Here is a 21,050-nt window from a genome sequence, read left to right as displayed (position 1 = left end):
GGGGCCCTCATGCAAGCTTTTTCATGGGTATTTAGCAACTAAAGCTAATATTCAACTGCAAAACCCATGACCCAAATTTGAGGTTCTAAAGATTTTAGTGTCTCTAAAGCTGAGGAAAATAAAGAAGATGATAAGTTTCACAAAGGGTGAACAACAAAAAAACAAGAATCAACGAGTCAGCTTTTCGCTAACAAATAGCATAATAAGAAAGTAAGTTATAAGACAGGGAATCAAGTCAAAGAAAATAAAAGACAGTGTCCTAAGGACAAATTGTGAGGTACATTAACAGTGATTTGCAGGGAATTTATGGAGGTGAGAAGAGATAAGAGTGTACATGAATAATAGAGAAGTAAAGAAGGGCTACTTCAACTTCAACTGCCATGGTCAGGGATTCCTTGGAGTAGCATTAAAGACTCTCAAATACATGTTCTCCCTTACACATCACCTACATCTCCCAAAAAAATAAGACTCTCTAGGAAAAAAAAAAAAAAAAGAAAGGAGAATGTGAACAAAAATGAACCAGATTTATAAGCAGAAAGTTATTTGATTCTCTGATGATTTCTAATTGAAGAACATGGGCTCTTCTTCTTCTTCTCAGATTCCCCACACGATGATTTTCTTCATCATTATAACCATTTTCTTGTTTTTATCATTACAAAGTACCCACATTTTGGTTGCAGCAGAGTACTTTAAAGTTCACAGCCCAGAAAGGTTGGATTTCATTGAAGATGGTCAAGACAACAAGCATATTCAAAAAGTTTCAGGAGAAGACGAAAATGAAGATAAAGAAACTTTAATATTACAAAAGTTTAGAGCTTTACTTGGACTAAGGCGCTCCCAAACAACAAACTCACCAGACGAGTTTCTGTCACCAGCATCTTCTCCTTCAGTCACCATAGAACTTGAGGCTCCAGCTCCTGCTCCTGCTCCTGCTTCAGTTTTACCATTCCTTGCACATTCTCATTCTCCATCACATCACGCCAATTCAATCCCACCAGAACACATGATTCTAAAGAAGCACAAAGATAATGCCAGATTTAGAAAAATTCTTGCAGCAGTTCTTGTTTCAGCAGCTGCTGCTTCAATTTTTTGTGCTCTTGGGCTCATGTGGGCCTCTGGAATATTCAGAAAGAACAAAAGAATATCTGCAAAAATGGTGTCGGTGTATAGGAAGAAGAGAAGAACCAAAAGTATATCTAAGTATTTATGTTCCCAAAAGTCTGCGAGCAAGGTGAGCTTAAATCAGGGTCTTGATCTTTTGTATCTTGATTCACTAGAAAGGGATTTAGAGCAACATAATACTTGTCTTAAACAAACTCCTGAAATATTGACTCCATCACCAAATCATACCACAACAAAATCTACATTCCTTGGGAGGGATGAATCAAACCAAGAACTGATAGTAATATCAGAATTTGACAATGTTAGTAGTTCTTCGACCAGAGAAATTAAGTCTGTCCATGACGATTTAGAATCTGCTAAATATGAATCTGATGGTGGAAACTCTTCTTCTGGGGAAAAAATTATTCCCATGGAAGGTCATTCGTCGGATGATGAATCTTTTCATTCTTTTGTTGATTCGTATTCATCTAATATCCGGCTTTCCAATGCTTCAGCTGGTAGTCTAACTGATATATCAGAAATTTCCCCTTCATATGTGCCAAAGTCGTTACCGTCTCCTCTGATGACTTCTTTCTCAAATCCCCAATCTCCAAAAAATCTGAAAGCTGAAAATGTGTCAGTTTCCCCTCCTTCAGATTCTGATAAGAATCTTGCACTGCCACTACCTCCACCCCCACCACCTCCGCCTCCACCTCCTATGGCACCAAGTACACGCTTCCTACCTTTGCGAACATCTTCCTCCTCTACCAGAATTACATCTAAAGGTACATGTTCATCTCCAATGTCAAGTATATCATCTCCTAGGAAGTCAGATTCTTCTTCAGGATCAAACCATAACCAGGCACCTCGGAGTAACTTGTCTTCATCCCCCAAGAAATCTCCCAATACCTTACGAGCTCCATCAAGCATCCCTATTCCACCATGTCCACCTCCATTTATGCCAGGAAATAGTAGCTCCACCAAAGGCCCACCTCCTCCACCATGCCCACCTCCATTTTTGCTAGGAAATAGTAGCTCTGCCAAAGGCTCACCTCCTCTACCATGCCCACCTCCATTTCTACAAGCAACTAATAGTTCTGCCAAAGGACCACCTCCTCCACCACCTCCATTTATAAAAGGAAATAGTAGCTCTACCACAGGTCCACCTCCTCCGCCATCTCATCTTCCTCAATATGCACCATTGGGCAAAGATGGAGCCCCATTGCCAAAATTGAAGCCCCTTCATTGGGACAAAGTTAGAGCTGCACCTGATCGTAATATGGTGTGGGACAAGATAAGATCAAGCTCATTTGAGTAAGTCCTGCCTTATGAATTATGATATAAACTTGTATTCCAATCTCCTGCTTGCACTTTAACAATCTGTGATTTGCTCATCAGGTTAGATGAGGAGATGATAGAATCACTTTTTGGATACAACTTACATAATACAATGAAGAATGATGAAGCAAAGAGCAAAAGCCCCTCTCCGAGCAAGCATGTCCTAGAGCCCAAAAGACTACAGAACTTAACCATACTCTCAAAAGCTTTGAATTCAACTCCTGAGCAAGTGTGTGAGGCACTAATAAGAGGTATGACTCAGAAATCTTCACAGTATTATATTCACAGTTACAACCAATTAAGAGCAGCAAACCTGAAACTATATTTATTTGAATTGTGGAATGTAGGGGATGGATTGTCTTTACGACAACTAGAGGCACTCGCAAAGATGGTACCTACCAAGGAAGAAGAGGCTAAGCTTGCTGATTACAAGGGAAACATTAATGAATTGGGTTCTGCTGAAAAGTTTGTTAAAGTAGCACTTACAATCCCATTTGCCTTTCTAAGAGTTGAAGCAATGCTTTATAGAGAAACTTTTGAAGATGAGGTGGTTCATCTGAGAAACTCTTTCTCAATGCTAGAGGTAACCAATCAAATGTATATCAGAGAATTCTATTCTCTATTGAAACCTATATTTCAACGCTGCTTATGTCTTTCTCTCATTCTATTTTTCATTAGGAGGCCTGCAAAGAACTCAGGTCAAGTAGGCTTTTTTTAAAATTACTCGAAGCAGTACTCAAAACAGGCAATCGTATGAACGTTGGAACCATTAGAGGAGGTGCTAGGGCATTCAAGCTTGATGCGCTCCTTAAGCTTGCTGATGTAAAGGGAACAGATGGAAAAACTACCTTACTCCATTTTGTAGTCCAAGAAATAATTCGATCAGAGGGCATTCGAGTATCAGATAGCATTATGGGAAGGATCAATCAGAAGAACAAAAGCAAAACAGTTGAAGAGCGGGAAGAAGATTACAGAAGAATGGGTTTAGACCTTGTGTCCGGTCTAAGTACAGAACTGTACAATGTCAAGAAAACAGCTACAATTGACCTGGACGTTCTTGCAAGCTCAGTCTCCAATCTGAAAGACGGAATGGCTAGACTGCAACAACTAGTACACAAAGACTTGACCACAGACGACACGAGTGGAAACTTTGTGCATTCAATGAAAACCTTCCTAAACTATGCACAAAGGAATCTAAAACAATTACAAGAGGATGAAGATAGAGTCCTACTACATGTTAGACAAATTACTGAGTACTTTCATGGAGATGTGAGCAAGGAAGAAGCCAACCCACTCCGCATATTTGTGATTGTGAGAGACTTTCTGGGGATGTTAGACTATGTCTGCAAGGAACTTAGGAGCATGAAAGTAACTAACAGTCACAACCCTCTTGCCCCATTTCGGTAGATTGGATTGCTTGTCTGTGTAGGAGGGTGTCATCCATTCACCAAAAAAAAATGTTCTTGATTTTGATTTTTTAATGTAGAGTTTTGTCTTGTTTAGATTCAATTACCTAGCAATCCCTAGTAGCTGGGATTAAGGATTTGATTTAGATTCAATTGATTGCTTGGAGGATTTGTAATAACACAATTAACTACATTATTAATCAGATGCGCATAAATCAAAAGTTCTCCATATGTACATCAATCATACCTATAATCTTGTTCCTCAATTCATGAACCAAATATAGGACTTGAAGTCATTATCCCCTACAGTTGAACACACAGAAATATCAAATGTACCTATCTGATGTAGGATCTATTACAGTTCTGGTCTGTTCATCATCTTCCAATTGCAGGAGTTGCAGAAGGCGGTGAGGACGCAGAACCGGTGTCGTTTCAATTTCCGTAGAATATTCATTTTCTTTTGACTATAATACCCCTGGAACCATCGAACCCTCTCTCTCTTTAGAAATCAAGAACGTTCGGGACAAAACGCGCGAAAATTTTATCATATGACGTGTCGATTTACTATTGGTTAGATAGCGTGTAAAGAATTGAGGGCAAGAATGTGGCGCCACGCCAGTAGGAGTAAAATCCCCTATAAAAATTACCCTTCCAAACCTTTGAGCTCCACTTGGAAACAGGGGAAACAAACAGAAAAAAGAAATTGTTCTTGCTGATTTCAGAGAAACAAATTACAGAACGGTAATGAATATCAAGAAGAAAGGCTTTGCACTTCTACTTCTCTTTCTTTCAGGTAAGAAATGTAGAGTTTTTTTTTATTCTTGAGGTATTAAGTTTATTGGCTTTTGCTTACTGCTCTGCTTTTTTCTTCTTTCTAGAATTTTTGCTAGGATTAGCAGTAGCTGCAGATGATTCTCCAAAACTTGGAACAGTGATTGGTATTGATCTTGGAACTACTTATTCTTGTGTGGGCGTCTCTCGAAACGGTCACATTGAGATTATAGCCAATGATCAAGGCAACAGAATTACACCATCGTGGGTAGCATTCACTGACACAGAGCGTCTAATAGGAGAGGCTGCAAAGAATCAAGCAGCTTTTAATCCAGAAAACACAGTTTTTGATGTTAAACGTCTCATTGGAAGAAAGTAAGCTAAAGCCATAATCTTTTTTAAGTTCGACCAATAGTGTTTAACCCATCTTCTGTTTTATGCGGTGAAATGACCGGAGTTTTTCTGGTTTTGTAGATTTGATGATCCAGAGGTTCAGAGAGATATAAAATTCTTGCCTTATAAGGTAGTGAATAAAGATGGGAAACCTTATATACAAGTAAAGGTGAAAGGAGAAACTAAGCTTTTTAGCCCTGAGGAGATCAGTGCTATGGTGTTGGGGAAGATGAAGGAAACAGCTGAGGCATACTTGGGTAAGAAGATTAAAGACGCTGTGGTCACTGTTCCAGGTATAATTCATCTCTTCTTTTCCAGATTTGGTTAATAATTACAGGATTAAAAGGAAAATACTGGATACAAATCATAGTAAAGAGCCTAATTAACCCAAAAAATATTTTAAAGAAAGGAATTGTTGGCTCATTGTGTAAATCTTTGTTTATGTTGTTTCTTGTAGCTTATTTCAATGATGCCCAAAGGCAAGCAACAAAGGATGCGGGTGCCATTGCCGGACTCAATGTGGCTCGGATAATTAATGAACCTACCGCTGCAGCTATTGCTTATGGTCTAGACAAGAAAGGAGGAGAGATGAATATTTTAGTTTATGATCTTGGTGGTGGTACATTTGATGTTAGTATTTTAACTATTGATAATGGTGTATTTGAGGTTCTTTCTACAAGCGGAGATACCCATTTGGGAGGAGAAGATTTCGACCACAGAATAATGGATTACTTCATCAAATTGATCAAGAGAAAGTATAATAAAGATATCAGCAAAGATAAAAGGGCTCTCGGGAAGCTTCGAAGAGAATGTGAGAGAGCTAAGAGAGCATTAAGCAGCCAACACCAAGTTCGAGTTGAAATTGAATCACTTTTTGATGGTATTGATTTTTCAGAGCCATTGACAAGGGCAAGATTTGAAGAATTGAATATGGACTTGTTTAAGAAGACAATGGGGCCTGTTAAAAAGGCATTGGAAGATGCAGGTTTAAAGAAATCTGATATAAATGAGATTGTGCTTGTAGGAGGAAGTACTAGAATTCCTAAAGTTCAAGAATTGTTGAAAGATATGTTTGATGGAAAAGAACCTAATAAAGGCATTAATCCAGATGAAGCTGTTGCCTATGGTGCTGCAGTTCAGGGAGGAATTCTTAGCGGCGAAGGGGGAGAAGAAACAAAAGGTCTTCTTTTGCTTGATGTTACTCCTTTGAGTTTAGGCATTGAAACAGTTGGTGGTGTTATGACTAAATTGATTCCAAGAAACACTGTTATCCCAACTAAGAAGTCTCAAATCTTTACCACTTACCAAGACCAGCAAACCACAGTTTCTATTAAGGTAATATAAATAATAAGCAACTAATGTTAATGTTACTTATCAAGATTTATACTTGCATCCTGTTCTTGAATTAACATGATTTTGAAAAAAATTTCAGGTCTATGAAGGTGAAAGAAGCTTGACTAAAGATTGTCGCGAGCTTGGAAGATTCGATCTATCAGGAATTCCACCAGCTCCAAGGTATGAATAGATTTGAAAAGCTCAAATTTCATGTTTTCATATATTGTATGAAATCGAAGTGTTTGTTTCAGGTCTGTAATTCGATGTAACTAAACCAGATTACCTTTTGCAGGGGAGTGCCCCAGATAGAGGTAACTTTCGAGGTTGATGCCAATGGGATCCTACATGTAAAGGCAGAGGACAAGGCAGCCAAGAAGAGTCAATCTATCACCATCACGAACGATAAAGGGCGACTAAGCCAAGAAGAGATTGATAGGATGATAAAGGAAGCAGAGGAAATGGCTGAAGAGGATAAGAAGGTGAAGGAAAAGATTGATGCTAGGAACAAGTTGGAGACCTACATTTACAACATGAGAAGTACTATAAATGATAATGACAAACTTGCAGAAAAGATTGATTCAGATGATAAAGAAAAGATTGAGAATGCATTGAAGGAGGCTCTTGAATGGTTGGATGATAACCAAAATGTTGAAAAGGAAGATTATGATGAGAAGTTGAAGGAGGTTGAAGCAGTTTGTAATCCAGTCATAAAACAAGTGTATGAGAAGAGTGGTGGAAGTGGGAATTCTGCTGATTCTGAAGAAGAAGAAGAGTCAAATGATGAATTGTAGATGGCATAGCTTTTGTTAATTTGGTTGGTTGGTTGTTTTTACTCTGTTTCAATTTGTTGTCACTGACATGTGAAATCATACTCTTCTCACATATAAGTTTTCATTTTCCTTTTTGAATCTATTATTAAGTCTTTTTCCGTATAAATTAATATAAATGACCACATAATTTAATTGTAAATGCAATTTGTAAAGTGTATAAGTTATATCTGAATATCTGTCTGGTCAAAGTATAAAAACACATGGTGCAAATTAATATAAATATGATACTTTCTATTGATATATAATTACATATTGTACTAGTGATCGTAAATCATGTCAATTGTTAATTTATCTATTAAAATTATTAGTCTACTTTTAAATATTTTAATTAAAGCATAACGAGTCTTTATTTTTATTTTTATTTTTTTTTTTTTTTGCAGAAGAACAAGCCTTTATTTTAAATAATTAACAATTTAATCATGTAATAATTTTGATTGTAAAATTTTTAAATATTTCATAAATTTTATAATTCTAAACAAATATATCAACCTAAATGAATTTATTAACTAATAATTATAGGAAAATACAAGAAAAATTAAAAAAACAATTGTAAGAAGCAAAGAAAGAGAAAAATATTTATTTATGAAAGAGAGAAAAATTAAGGTTAAAAAAAAAAAGCCAATTAGGAAATCTTGGAAATATTTTTTGAGCTACATTTCGACAATTTTGTTTTATCATATAAATGTGGACATGGTTATATAGACAGATTAAAATGTCGTCCTTGAAAAAAAAAAAAAGAACTACATGTCAACGTCGCCGTTTAACTTGTGTCAAATTATTCTTCAAGTAACTACAGCTAGCGACGGCATCCATTCAGTTTAGACGACACAAAAATAGATACGCTGTCGTTTCACGGAGACGGCGAATCCATAAAAATGACAGTGAAGAAAAGAAATCTCCGATCAAGAGTTCCCAATTCAAAGTTTTGGCGGGTTATCAAAATGAATTGGCTTGAAGGATCATATCCTGCATTTTGAAAATAGAAGAAGCCAAAACTAACACTTCCGAGTTCCAATTCCCATCTCTGCGAATCTTTCACCCCTCTATCTCTATCCGCATTCTGGTCCGGTTCGGTTCACAACAATCACTTTCCGATTCAGTAGGTCAGATATTCTCCATTTTTTTTTTCTCTTAAATTTTGAACTGTCATTAGGGTTTTTATATATATTCTTATGTTAGCTTATTATTCAGCTTTTCCTTTTCTCTTTGTAGCCAGTTTTTTTCAAATGCAATGGCTAGTAATAATTTATCTGCTGATAAAGTTATTGCAAAGCTGATAGAAATGGGATTCGAGAATTCTTGTGCCGTTCAAGCTGTAAAAAAAGTGGGTCCTTCTCTTGATAATGCTGTTGAGTGTATCGTGAATGATTCTGCTGGAGACTCCAGAATTGCACCAACAAATTCTGAATGTTCTACTACCAGTAGAAAAAGAACATCTTCCTCTACTATTTCGGGTCAAATGAAGCAATCTAGTATTTTGGACCATTTCCAATCCACAAACAGACCCAAAAAAAGCAGAACCAATAATGTTGTGCCTGATATATCAATTTCTAAATCAGAGATCTTGACACTTCCTGTAGATGAAGCTAAGGTATCCTTGACAAGCTTGGATTCTGGTAACATCAAAACTGTGCCGGAAGGTTCGCCAATTTTCTGCCAAGAAGAGTTTGATATTGAATTAGATTGGGAGCAGAAAGCTAATTTTCTGTTGAAAAAACATTTTGGCTATCCCTCCTTGAAGAGTTTCCAAAAGGAAGCCTTGGCTGCTTGGATAGCTAACCAAGATTGCCTTGTTCTTGCTGCAACAGGATCTGGTACTGGTTTATTGCTTTATTCTTTTATGTGCTTGTTGTGATTGTTATTCATTTTGGTGGTGAAAACAATTACTTTGTGCAGGGAAATCTCTGTGTTTTCAGATTCCAGCACTATTAACTGGGAAGGTTGTGGTTGTGATTTCACCATTGATAAGCTTGATGCACGATCAGTGCTTAAAGCTATCAAGACATGGGATCTCTGCATGCTTTCTTGGATCTGGGCAACCTGACAGTACTGTTGAACAGAAAGCAATGGGAGGCATGTATGACATAATCTATGTTTGTCCAGAGACAGTTTTAAGGTGATTAACATAAAGTGTTTTTTATTGTCTTTAGAAATGGAGTTTCAAGTTTCTCTATTGAATAAGCACACAATTTTCTTCAGACTGATAAAACAACTACAGAGGCTTGCAGAAAGTCGTGGAATTGCTCTTTTTGCGATTGACGAAGTGCATTGTGTTTCTAAGTGGGGCCATGACTTTCGGCCTGACTACAGGTTCTGATTCTTATTCTATCCACATGGCGTTTTCAACTCTTGGTCACTGCATGATCATTCAGTTTCAACTTCCAACCACGGATTTATTATGACTTGAATTTCTTAATTCATATTCTATATCCTATTTTAGTTGTGTTTTAATTCTAATGCTTTAGGCTCATATGTGGACCCTTGATGGATGTTTTCTAATATTTCAGGCGTCTGTCTGTGTTGCGGGAGAATTTTAGTGCTTGCAATTTGCATTTCTTAAAGTTTGATATACCACTGATGGCGTTGACTGCAACTGCCACCATTCAAGTTCGAGAAGACATTCTTAAATCGTTGAGCATGTCGAAGGAAACAAAGATTGTGCTTACTTCATTTTTCAGGCCAAATCTAAGGTTCTTGGTAAACCTCTACCCAGCCTGTTTGAACACTGGTTTGGATTCTCTAGTTGCATGATGTGAGTGAAAGATTTAAAACTGCAAAAAGTAATGTTGTGCCTGTGACTATAAAGGAAAAAGAGGAACGAATCGACATTTCTAACTAAGTCACTTTTGCAGTTCAAATATAGTGATCGTATTTGTGAGTGTGCTGTTGTTAGATCAATCAAATTTCTGTCTGTCTTAAGCAATTTAGGTTTGGCATCTTTTTATGCGATAATATCATCTACTTAATCACAATCGCTGTGTACCATTGGTTGACATGCCTTCAATGAACCCATGACATATCTAGTGAAATATTTTCCATTGGTGGTTGGATATATTTTGACACCAATTGACCTAACCTGTCATTGTTGGAAGGGAGTAACTCCTAAATGGGTTTTAATGATATTCAATGGATCAAGGTTCCTGCTTGGTGATGAGTGCTCATTAAACACTTCATTTTCTTAACAATGTGATATATCCTATTGAAAGGAGAAAACTGGCTTAAATGATAATCGATAACAACAGTATTATTGCCCATTAAATTGTATGTCCTTTATTATATTTGGTATCATGTATTGACACTATAATTTTTTATGCGTGGTCATTGCATCCATGTTGTACTACTGTAGAAATCTAAAATTTAGTTGCTGCCCTGCTAACAGGTAAAACATAGCAGAACCTCTTCTTCCTCTTCTTATAAAAAGGATTTCCGTCAGTTGGTAGACATATATGCAAGGAAGAAAAAGAAGAAACAAAGTGTGTTCTCAGAAGTATTAAATGATTTTTCTGATAGCTCTGATGATAACAATATGTCAGATACAGATGAATGTAGTGATTTGGATGATGAAGTAACTCTAGTGGAGGAAAATGGATCAACTGCATCAGAGGGAAAAGAGCTGTCAGTTGAATATTTGGAAAATGATATTGATATCTTCCAGAGTGCGAATGACTGGGATGGTATGGCATCAATTCTTCTTTTATTCTAAAATTCATATCCCATTGTTGCCTTTTTACTGGCTGTTCATTACCATGCACTCTAATGTGCAAGGTAGAACATGAAAATAAAACTGCAAATGGGTAATAGACATTTATTTTTATACCTAACATTCATTTTTATTGTTTTATTCTAATTACTTTTTTTTATAATTTTGAAGTTGCATGTGGTGAATTCTCTGGAAAATCTCCCCACAAGGATATTGGGTCAACAGAGACAGCTGATGCCCCTAGTACAGTAGAAGAACGATTAAAACTAATGAAACGGCCTATAGAAGAGGGACCAACCATCATATATGTCCCTACAAGAAAAGAAACACTAAGCATTGCAAATCACCTTTGTGATTTTGGCGTGAAGGCTGCTCCTTATAATGCTTCAGTATGTATTCCATGGTTATTATATCAGATGTATTTAGATGACCACTCTACTGATTTTGTTTACTTTGTTGTATTTGCCAAATTTACAAGTTCATTCGTACAACATAAAAAGTTGAAATCTACACCTTTCAGCACTTCAACATGCTGCAAATAATCAATTTAATGTATGAGCAAATCATTGTTTAAGTGCACCTGTGATAGTGCAGCCACTGATGACGTAAATGTGCTACAAGATTAGAAACTTGTATAGACACCAGTAGTCTATAATAAGAAAGTTGATCTTTCATTTATATGGCATCATTACTGCTAATCTTTTGCTACGTTATCCATTCTTCCATGCCACTCTGAAAAGTTGATCTTTTCTTCATTTCCCCCCAGTTGTCAAAAGCACATTTGCGACGGGTTCACAAGGAATTTCAGGACAACATGCTAGAGGTATGGTTTTTGGAACTAGTATTATACTGCGATCATATGAATATAAGATTCTCCATAAACACTAATAAATGAAGTTTTTGCACAGCATCCTCTTGCATTCTTTACATTCTCATATCTTTTGTCCACTTATGATAAAATGAATGTAGAGGCTCTTGTAATTCTGCTTTTCATAATGTTCTTGAGGATCTGGTATGTCGATAATATTTGAACTATGCTGAGCTCTGTGGATTCATGGAATCTTGGTCGTTCCTGTTAATCTGAAGGACAAATATCATTGTGTTTTAAGCTTCCTTTCATTTCCTAGTACATATATGTGACAAATGCATATTGGGACTCAGCCATTTTCCCCATCCTCATTATAGGTTGTTGTGGCAACCATTGCTTTTGGAATGGGAATAGACAAATTAAATGTCCGAAGAATTATCCACTATGGCTGGCCACAGGTTTACATTTTATATTGCTTCCTTATCTGGTTAGGCTCAGACTTGGCATAACCTCATTCCCCACAATCATCAGTTAAATTTGGTTTCTAAAGCTTGTTTTAAGCTTAAGTTTAATCACAGAGTTTGGAAGCATATTATCAAGAAGCAGGACGTGCTGGAAGGGACGGGAAACTTGCAGAATGCAGTAAGTCCTTTTTAACACGTAGAATGCATTTTCTGTTTGGACAACAAGCGGTTTGGTGATTTTTTCCTAGTTGATTAGTGAGTGATTATGCTGTTCCAAACCTTTTTAATATGCACATTATTTATATTTCTTCCAAGACAAAAGATTTCAATTGTGAAGTTTTGGATGAGGCACCGACGGAGTCCAATAGAAGTAAATAATGTATTGCATCATCAGCTTCGTCAATGACATGTCCAAAACATAATCCTTTCTGTTTTTTCCGGCCAAGCAGTTCTATATGCAAACCTTTCAAGATTACCATCACTTTTGCCAAGTAAAAGAAGTGAAAATCAGATGAAACAAGCATACAAAATGTTGTCTGATTGTTTCAGGTCAATACCAAAAGCCTCTCCCTTTTTTTTTTTTTTTTTTTTTTTTTGCAGCCCCTGTCTGCTCTTTCTTATTTCAACATTTTGTTAATTTTACTTGCAGATATGGAATGAATACCTCATGTTGCCGCGCTAAAACACTCGTGGAGTATTTTGGGGAGGACTTCAGTTATGAGAAGTGTCTCTTGTACATAATCTTTCTTTCATTTTAGATCCATGTTAATATCTGTCACAGCGAACTTATATTTTAGGTTCTGAATTTTTTAATTGTAAAATTAGTTTCCATTGTCTTGTACAGTGATAGGATCCTCTGTCTGTCTACTTTATTATAGTCAGTAATTGATTCATTCTTTTGATTGCTCTGTTATACATATCACTTCTGAAAGATGACCTCTATGATATGCTTCTTAAGCATTTCTTTGACACTCTTTGATGCAGATGTGATGTGTGTATTCTTGGGCCTTCTGAAATGCAGAATTTGCAAGAGGAGGCCAATATCTTAATGCAGATTATTGCTGCTCATCATGTAAGTGTAACTTGATTTCCATTTCTAATTTCATCAGCTGTGGCCAGATTTATGTTTTCATTATGTTGGTATGCTCTGGGTTATCTAGAAGACAGAAATTAAATTTTATGGATGCATGGATAGTTTTTTTTTTAATAAAATTCTCAATTGGAGAGGTGTATGTTGAATGTCAGGAGCAGAGCAGTTTTCTTGGTGACTCATATGATGATACATACGGCGACTCCAAATCACATAGATTAATATTGAAGCCAAACCTCAGGATGTTTGTCAGCAAGTTAAGGGAGCAGGTACTACTAGATCTGCTTACTCTTTCTCTTTTACTCTCTCTCCCTCTGTCTATCATTACACATGTTAATCCAATATTAATAGGCATATGTCATTCAAATTCTTAGATGGTGCTTCTGATGGCTTTATATGATGGTCTTATGCAGTCTCAAAAATTTTGGGCAAAAGATCAGCTATGGTGGCGAGGTCTTGCCCGTGTTCTTGAAGATAAAGGATACATCAGAGAGAGTAATGACAAGGTACATATTCAAGAAGGCTTTGTGTTTTCTGAGTAGAGTTTCTAATTGAACACTCATGATTAACTATTATTATAATAGAATTGCAACTATTGTATATATAATAGTTGAAATCTAGTTGCTCAAATGAACTTTTTGATACTGTGACAACATTATCACCAAGCCAATTTCTTAGGGAGATTTCAGAACCATTGCCTTTTGACCGAGTAAATTTAGAACGTTGATTGATTATCGACTGAGCTTCCGCGCTGCTCTCTCAAGCATCTGCATTGTGCATGTTTATGTTAATGTTTGATTCCTGGCTATTCTGCTGTCATTCCTTTTATGCAGATTCATGTTCAAATAAATTTTCCGGAGCCAACAAAACTAGGATTGGAGTTCCTAGACTTTGGAAGAAATGAACCTTTTAACATCTATCCTGAAGCGGACATGCTGCTCTCAATGAACGAACACAAATCTCATTCTACTTTTGCAGATTGGGGAAAAGGTTGGGCTGATCCTGAGATCCGCCGCCAGCGGTTAGAAAGAAGGCGGTCGAGTACCAGTAGAAAGCAACAAAAACCAAGACAGCCACGAAAGAGAAAGTCCAGAAAAGTGAAACCAGATATGAGAACTTCTCGAGGGAGAATTACAGCAAAACTCTCAAAACTGAAGTGAATCAGAGATTAAAGATTACACATTATTTTGTTCTTAGATTAAATACTAAATAGTCAAAGAATACTGTTTCTTTCAACTTCCAATATAGAACATGGCTTTGATCGAGTTTTTTGTCGATGCATTCACAGACGGCAAGTGACGTAACTTGTATAGTGAGAACCTATTATGTGATTAAATGGTTACATTTAGAAATCCCATGTAGACTTTGGGTTATAATTTTCCATGCTAACAGAATATAAATATGAATATATATAACGATTTGGTTGGTTTTAAGCAGTTTCAACCCCAAAAATGTAAATTAAATTAAGGGAAATTTATTATTTAGTCCCTCAGGTTTTATAAAATTAACCAACTAATTCAAGGTTTTGCCAAAATATCTAGTTAGTCCCTCAGGTTTAACTCCGTCTAATTAAAAGGTCATTCCGTCCCAAAAGTTGGTTTTTTTCCGTTAATTATAGACTAAAAGATTAAAACACCCCTTCCTAGCTGACGTGGACCATAAGGGAAAATTATTATCTAGTCCCTCAGGTTTTACATAATTATCTAACTAATCACAAGTTTTGTGCAAATATCTAACTAGTCCCTCAGGTTTAACTCCGTCTAATTGAAAGGTCCTTCCGTCCGAAAAGTTAGTTTTTTTTCGTTAATTGAAGACTAAAAGACTAAAACACCTCTTCCTAGTTGATGTGGACCAGTATGAAGCGACAAGGGAGGAAATTATATAAACTAAAAGACTAAATAATAATTTTCCCTATAAAGTCGATGAAGACATAACCATTTTTCTCTCTTAAATGTACGGTTTAGTTTTAGATTATGAATATTTGCAAATCGAAAACCATTAAATATAATTATGTCTCTAAAATATTACTATCTTCATTTTATAATATTCGTCACATTTAGAATTTTACGTCTTTTAAAAAAAATATTAAATTTGTATAAATTATAATAAATTATTGAATAAATTTTGACAATATTACTCTTAATTTAATATTAATCTCTAAGAAAATCATTAAATTGAAATAATAATTATTAATCATACACAAAGGGTAAATATGAAAAAAATATTTATTACTCCTTAAAACCGTAAATATAACAAGTATTTTAGACTAAATTAGACAAATATTTTAGAACAAACTATTTTCTCAAATCTGACAAGTATTATAAAACAAAGACAGTATTAAAAAAAGGATAAAAAAATTAATTTGATGTTCTAATTAAATATTATTAAATTTGAGTGAATCATGAAAGTAAATACATCTTCAAAAAAGTAATTACTTCATTTTTCTTTTTACCCCAAATTATCATCATAGTTTCTTTTTTAGAAAAAAAAGTAATAAACATATTTTCTATTTTATTCATATTTAATATGCAAATTTTATCAAGAAACATTTCTATTATCATTGATAAAATCTAAAAAAAAAAACAAAGTATTCCATCTATTCATAAATACTTTTAATATTTTTATGGTAATTAAGTAAGTAAATTTATTCTTATAAATTATAACAAAATATTAATTAATTTTATTACGTAACCTTAAGTAAGAGAGGAGATGTTATATGATTTTGGAAAATTATAAAAATAATTATTAAATTTAATATAAATAAGGATAAAATTGAAAAAAAAATTAATTACTCATTAATATTCTAAAAAAAAAGATATTTGCGGAGAAAACACCGACTCTAAAATAATAGTTATTTATAGATAAAAAAAGTAATTATTATTGCCACCTATATTATTATAATTTCATAACTTTGAATATGAATATTAATATTTAATGCAAGGTTATCTGTGCAAAAGATAAACTAGGTATATAATTATGGCATAGAAAGAACAAAAGGGAAACAAACTAGGTATATAATTATCGCTTCATACTGGTCCACGTTAGCTAGGGAGGGATGTTTTAGTCTTTTAGTCTTCAATTAACGGAAAAAAATTAACTTTTCGGACGGAAGGACCTTTCAATTAGACGGAGTTAAACCTGAGGGACTAGTTAGATATTTGCGCAAAACTTGAGATTAGTTAGATAATTATGTAAAACCTGAGGGACTAGATAATAATTTTTCCTTATGGTCCACGTCAGCTAGGGAGGGGTGTTTTAGTCTTTTAGTCTATAATTAACGGAAAAAAACCAACTTTTGGGACGGAATGACCTTTTAATTAGACGGAGTTAAACCTGAGAGACTAGCTAGATATTTTGGCAAAACCTTAAATTAGTTGGTTAATTTTGTAAAACCTAAGAGACTAAATAATAAATTACCCTTAAATTAATCACTCAGTTTTTAAATTTTAAAAGATCAAACTAAACCGTGAAGTTTGGATTGATTTGTGTCGATTTGAATTGATTTGGGCGATTTGCCTAGCGGAGATTATGGGGGTTTATCTTTGGTAAATTTTATTTAAAAAAAAAAGGGGTAAAGTTTAATCATTTTTCCCTGCTTAAAATGCAGAACATTTAATTAAGTAGCTTAAATGGATTCGACTTGAACAACAACGCGCATCTGGTGTAGTGGTATCATAGTACCCTCCCACGGTACTGACCGGGGTTCGATTCCCCGGATGCGCATGGAAGTTTGTTTTTTCAACTTACGTTCTGTATCAGCCTTAATGAGTTATAGTTGCATCATCCTTTTTTTGTTTGCCAAATTTAAACAGTTGGCAGAAGCAACGAATTGCAACAAAGAAATTAAGCATAGTAAATGAGGCAATAGTCGAAGCTGAAGAAAGAGCGGTGACATTTCAATCTGATTTCAACAAAGACATTATTTGTCCCATCAAGATCTTCAAGTAGCAATTGGCAGGGGCTAGGGCTGCCATGAATGAGGCATTGGAGTTTGCTGTTTAACTTAAAATCCTCGTTGATTTCCCTGACCAAGCTAATCTTTCTGTTCTGGATAGGCCATAAACGATGATGTGTTTTACTATTTTTGTTCCTTGTAAACAGGAATTCTATGTTAGTCGTGGTAAAAACATGATCTTATTGAATTAAGGCTGCGAGTTCAAATATTTGTTGCGTCGGTAACAACAACCCGTGAGTAGAGAGGCAAATTGGGCTTTGCCTTTATTTTTGCAGAGATTAATATTAATCTGAACTAGATTAATATAAGCTCCTCATGAACCAGAGAACTTGATTAGCATCCGAAAAAAAAATGTAGTACAATTTGTTCCGTTTTGTTCTGTAACAATTACAGATCCATTTATGAGGAAGGCAATGTATAGATCAAATCATTGAAGATATTCTTTTTAATCACAACTTCCTGATGCATAAAGACAAATCTCAATTCCATTCAACTCAAGCTTCCGCTGATCTTCCTCCAATCTGTTCATGAAAGCAAAAACTATAGAGTACTCACATGTCTGGATTTGCTTCCTCTGGAGTGACTGTCAACGTCACCAAAATATCATTGGACCTTTTCACAACTGCCTTCAAGGGAACTCCAACCCTGTCCCCCATAATCTCAATAATCTGCCACAAATTCATATGAATCAAGCATCAGAATACAAAAAAAATTCACAACCAAAATTCAGAATGTCTGTGTTCCAGACCAAAAACTTCATAAAAGTCTAACAATAGGCAAATTAGGCAGGTATAATTTTCAAAATCTCCATGTATAAACTTTAAAGAATTCAGTGGTTTTGCTGTAGAGGCTCACAGCCCAAATATGCACCCCCCAGAAATCTCATAAAGTCTCCCTCAACCAAAAAGAATGAGAAAATGTTAGATACCTCCTTGATGCTTTCAACAGGCTTCCCGTCAAATTCGATGACAACATCACCTGGATGGAATCCAGCACGATCTGCAGGAGATCCTGGAGTTACCTGCAAAGATATAAGAACTTTAGGCAAAATGCACTACTTTGAGACCAAACCTCAATTTCATAACATGGTTTCACATGCATGTGACATGAAAAAAACAGAAAAAAATATCTAGGTTAGGATATATTTATATCGGCTCTGTCAACAAAAGGGAATATGGCATCTAGACAACCGCACCATAGGGACAAGAACGCCCCTGTCAACATTTGGAAATCTGGCATCTCTCTCTTTAAGTTGAGCAATAATCATCTCATTCAGATCAATCATCTTCAAGCCAAGCCAAGGACGAACCACTCTCCTGCAAAGTACTACTACCCATTCACTTTAGTGTTTCAAGATAATGATGCCTACCAAAACAGATTATTACTACTATTTTGTTCCTGCTATTCAGAATTTAATAAAATTATAAAAATAGGATTGATTTAAAAACTTGATCAATGTAGGGCCAAAATCACTCATGAAAACTTCATTGCACAAAAGAACCAAATCACATACCCACTTTTCTTGAAATGCTCTATGATTTTGGCAACTGAGTCAATTGGTACAGCAAAACTTAATCCATCTGCAGCCAATACTTTCATGATATTGACACCAACAACTTCTCCATCAATATTAACAAGCGGTCCACCAGAATTTCCCTGTGGCATAAAAGTTGATGGAACAATTGCTTAGTATATGGATGAAATAAAATAGTTGCAGAGGAGAAAATAATGCACATACACATGATCTCTAAGTATTCCTCAAGAAAATAATCCTTGAAAATGTCCTTCCAAGCTGAGCGAGATACCTCATTGATTGCGCAATCAGTCTGCAAATACTCTCTTCGCATGCCTCCAAGACCCAGGTCACTGCTTTTACGGTCAACACAACTACGCCCAAACTACAGTCATTATTATTTTATGTGCATTAAAATATGGAGGGGAAAACAGACTCTCCAATCAACACCCTTAAAAATTCTTATTACCTTACAATACCAGCTGTCACAGTATTTTGAAGGGAAAGTGGGCAGCCCATAGCTATCACCCAATCTCCAGGGCGAAGCCTACTTGAAACACCAAGCTTTGCGTTTGGCAATGGAGTTTTAGATTTAATCTTTACTATAGCAATATCTGAATGTAAATCAGCATTGACCACTGTACCCTCAAATGTTCGACCATCTTGCAAAGTCACATCTACCTGCAAATGTTCATAATGCCTCAAATTCTATTGCAGAGACCTCACAAATAAGTTTATCAACAAACTTTTTAGCAACATCAATACTGAAAAGCCATCATGCATTGCAAACACAGTCCACAACATTAAGAACTTGAGAGATGCAACAGCATGCTAATAGATTACATTTTCAATAAACTGAGCTATATGAAGCATCAATGAGTATATCAATAAAATCACAATGAAGTAGAATTTCCAACTCAACAGCATAACATTGCTATAATATATCTTTAAGTGTTGAACATATTTTTGTGTATGCTATCACTAACCTTCCCTTTGGATGAAGCTTTAAGGCCTTGAAAATCCACCACAACATGAGCACATGTTAAAATAGTACCATCTGAATCAATAATAGTTCCAGAGCCTATGCTCTTTCCAGTGGTAATCCCAAAGAATCCTACAGAAAAGAAAATTTATGCAAAACCACTTATTTTCTTTAATATACCAAGAAAATATCCAAACCACAAAATTCAGAAGAATCCCAAAGACATACCCTGAGGAACCGAGAGATTGACAACAGCTGGACCAACCCTAGCAGCCGCATTGGCTATAGTATCCCTGCCTAAACATCCACAACATGGTTTTGGATCATCTCCAACAACAGAACACCCTTTCTTTATGTCAGCAGGTGGAACAGGACTAACTCCAGAAGAAAATAACGAAAGATTTCCTACAAAATAGAATATACTATAAAAGAAACATAGCAATTTATTCAATTTAAAAAAAAAAAAAAAAAAAGTTGAACACAAACCAAAATCCCAATGCTCTGCGGAAATAAATGGAGGCAAAGAGATTAACTGCCGTGATAGGTGGCATGATGGTAATAGAGATTCACTCAATGGAGCTGGAATTGAGAGAGAGATCGTTCCGTCTATAACATTCAATTCACAATAGTTAATTTTGCTACAAAATGGAAGGGAAACAGGCAAGAAATACAGTCGTAACAATCAAAACACCTTTAAGAAGAAAAGAAACAAAATCCTAAACCCAATAAAATAAAACAAAAGAATTGCAGAGATAATGTAGAGCTTACTTGAATCGGAGTAGCTGCTGAGGGCATAGAGAAGACCCGACCCGGCAGCAGCAATGGCGAGGGCCCGAATAAGCGATGGTCGGCCGGAAGAAACTGAAGCCCTTCTCTGCAAAACCAAAAGAACTTGGGTATAGTTATTTAAAAAATTACAACCACGATAGAATTGTATAGAATCAACTTCGACGTCGGAAATGAATGGAAACGTATACGTTATAAATGAATATTTGAAACCATCCAAATAGATTACCAGAAATCGGTTCATGTCTTCCACTTCCGGTACTCCAACAAAACCCTGGTAAAACCTTCGGGTTTCTTAACGATGATCACTGAATCGCTAAGGCAGCAAGTCTGGAAGTTTCTGGGCCGACTTCCTAGGCCACAACCCAAGACGCCACATTCATCTAGATATGGGCTTTAAAAGCCACACTAATTATTTACTTTACCAAACCATTTTTTCAATTAAGATCCCATTCTGACCGTTTAAATCGCAAATAGTGAAATTCACATAACGTTCACTCTATCAAACACTCGAGGAAAAAGATACCTGGGCACAAATTTTTGACAGTCATTTCCAATCAAATATTTGGGAAAAGATG

The 21,050-nt window shown here is 35.6% G+C and overlaps 4 protein-coding genes and 1 non-coding gene across 11 annotated transcripts; 4 read left to right on the top strand and 1 right to left on the bottom strand.

Annotated features, from left to right (window-relative positions):
• Positions 1 to 96: 96 nt before the first annotated feature.
• LOC105647509 (Actin-binding FH2 (formin homology 2) family protein) lies at positions 97 to 4,074 on the top strand. Its single transcript, XM_012233629.4, has 4 exons — positions 97 to 2,415; positions 2,500 to 2,690; positions 2,787 to 3,022; positions 3,118 to 4,074. Exons 1-4 carry the CDS (start codon positions 575 to 577, stop codon positions 3,844 to 3,846), a joined length of 2,997 nt encoding a protein of 998 aa, XP_012089019.1. The 5' UTR covers positions 97 to 574; the 3' UTR covers positions 3,847 to 4,074.
• A 406-nt stretch (positions 4,075 to 4,480) lies between these two features.
• LOC105647511 (luminal-binding protein 5) lies at positions 4,481 to 7,256 on the top strand. The gene is made up of 6 exons (XM_012233630.4): positions 4,481 to 4,638; positions 4,724 to 4,991; positions 5,091 to 5,302; positions 5,467 to 6,344; positions 6,442 to 6,524; positions 6,637 to 7,256. Exons 1-6 carry the CDS (start codon positions 4,590 to 4,592, stop codon positions 7,133 to 7,135), a joined length of 1,989 nt encoding a protein of 662 aa, XP_012089020.1. The 5' UTR covers positions 4,481 to 4,589; the 3' UTR covers positions 7,136 to 7,256.
• Positions 7,257 to 7,993: 737 nt separating this feature from the next.
• Positions 7,994 to 14,612, top strand: RECQSIM (RECQ helicase SIM). Of its 7 annotated transcripts, none has more exons than XM_037635070.2 (16): positions 7,994 to 8,277; positions 8,387 to 8,988; positions 9,071 to 9,247; positions 9,325 to 9,484; positions 9,682 to 9,871; positions 10,554 to 10,848; positions 11,046 to 11,263; positions 11,641 to 11,697; positions 12,060 to 12,140; positions 12,261 to 12,324; positions 12,596 to 12,695; positions 12,796 to 12,879; positions 13,131 to 13,218; positions 13,398 to 13,505; positions 13,650 to 13,742; positions 14,070 to 14,612. In XM_037635070.2, exons 2-16 carry the CDS (start codon positions 8,406 to 8,408, stop codon positions 14,394 to 14,396), a joined length of 2,625 nt encoding a protein of 874 aa, XP_037490998.1. In that variant the 5' UTR covers positions 7,994 to 8,277; positions 8,387 to 8,405; the 3' UTR covers positions 14,397 to 14,612. The 7 variants fall into 7 exon arrangements, with proteins under 7 accessions (XP_037490998.1, XP_037490999.1, XP_037490996.1 ...); XM_037635068.2 differs by having other exon boundaries at positions 7,996 to 8,277; positions 8,391 to 8,988; positions 13,392 to 13,505; XM_037635067.2 differs by having other exon boundaries at positions 7,996 to 8,277; positions 13,392 to 13,505.
• Positions 14,613 to 16,888: 2,276 nt separating this feature from the next.
• Positions 16,889 to 16,959, top strand: TRNAG-CCC (transfer RNA glycine (anticodon CCC)). The gene has a single exon. It is a non-coding gene; the product is annotated as a tRNA-Gly (tRNA).
• Positions 16,960 to 17,490: 531 nt separating this feature from the next.
• DEG14 (Trypsin family protein with PDZ domain-containing protein) lies at positions 17,491 to 20,860 on the bottom strand. The gene is made up of 11 exons (XM_012233632.4): positions 20,702 to 20,860; positions 20,455 to 20,560; positions 20,173 to 20,292; positions 19,915 to 20,091; positions 19,691 to 19,818; positions 19,174 to 19,385; positions 18,997 to 19,078; positions 18,705 to 18,847; positions 18,387 to 18,507; positions 18,120 to 18,212; positions 17,491 to 17,859 (listed from the first exon to the last, which is right to left on the bottom strand). The coding sequence occupies exons 1-11, from the start codon at positions 20,714 to 20,716 to the stop codon at positions 17,743 to 17,745; spliced, it is 1,314 nt and encodes a 437-aa protein (XP_012089022.1). The 5' UTR covers positions 20,717 to 20,860; the 3' UTR covers positions 17,491 to 17,742.
• Positions 20,861 to 21,050: the final 190 nt, after the last annotated feature.

The sequence above is a fragment of the Jatropha curcas genome, chromosome 2, assembly GCF_041381405.1.
Source record: "Jatropha curcas cultivar XTBG-Jc1 chromosome 2, XTBG_Jcur_1.0, whole genome shotgun sequence".
Taxonomy (NCBI): Eukaryota; Viridiplantae; Streptophyta; class Magnoliopsida; order Malpighiales; family Euphorbiaceae; genus Jatropha; species Jatropha curcas.
Note: the sequence above shows the minus strand (reverse complement) of the source record. Positions and strands in the feature narration are given on the sequence as shown.

Bases quoted from the DNA above. Each gene is read 5' to 3' on its own strand.
- DEG14 (XM_012233632.4), bottom strand. The intron at 19,386-19,690 runs GTTAGTGATAGC...GAACATTTGCAG, and splicing joins AAGCTTCATCCAAAGGGAAG to GTAGATGTGACTTTGCAAGA. The intron at 17,860-18,119 runs GTATCTAACATT...AATTTGTGGCAG, and splicing joins CTGTTGAAAGCATCAAGGAG to ATTATTGAGATTATGGGGGA.
- RECQSIM (XM_037635068.2), top strand. From the start codon at position 8,406: ATGGCTAGTAATAATTTATCTGCTGATAAAGTTATTGCAAAGCTGATA. The intron at 12,696-12,795 runs GTCAATACCAAA...TTTTACTTGCAG, and splicing joins ATGTTGTCTGATTGTTTCAG to ATATGGAATGAATACCTCAT. The intron at 13,743-14,069 runs GTACATATTCAA...CCTTTTATGCAG, and splicing joins TCAGAGAGAGTAATGACAAG to ATTCATGTTCAAATAAATTT.
- LOC105647509 (XM_012233629.4), top strand. From the start codon at position 575: ATGGGCTCTTCTTCTTCTTCTCAGATTCCCCACACGATGATTTTCTTC. The intron at 2,416-2,499 runs GTAAGTCCTGCC...TTTGCTCATCAG, and splicing joins ATAAGATCAAGCTCATTTGA to GTTAGATGAGGAGATGATAG. The intron at 2,691-2,786 runs GTATGACTCAGA...TGTGGAATGTAG, and splicing joins GTGTGAGGCACTAATAAGAG to GGGATGGATTGTCTTTACGA.
- LOC105647511 (XM_012233630.4), top strand. From the start codon at position 4,590: ATGAATATCAAGAAGAAAGGCTTTGCACTTCTACTTCTCTTTCTTTCA. The intron at 4,639-4,723 runs GTAAGAAATGTA...TCTTCTTTCTAG, and splicing joins TCTACTTCTCTTTCTTTCAG to AATTTTTGCTAGGATTAGCA. The intron at 4,992-5,090 runs GTAAGCTAAAGC...CTGGTTTTGTAG, and splicing joins AAACGTCTCATTGGAAGAAA to ATTTGATGATCCAGAGGTTC.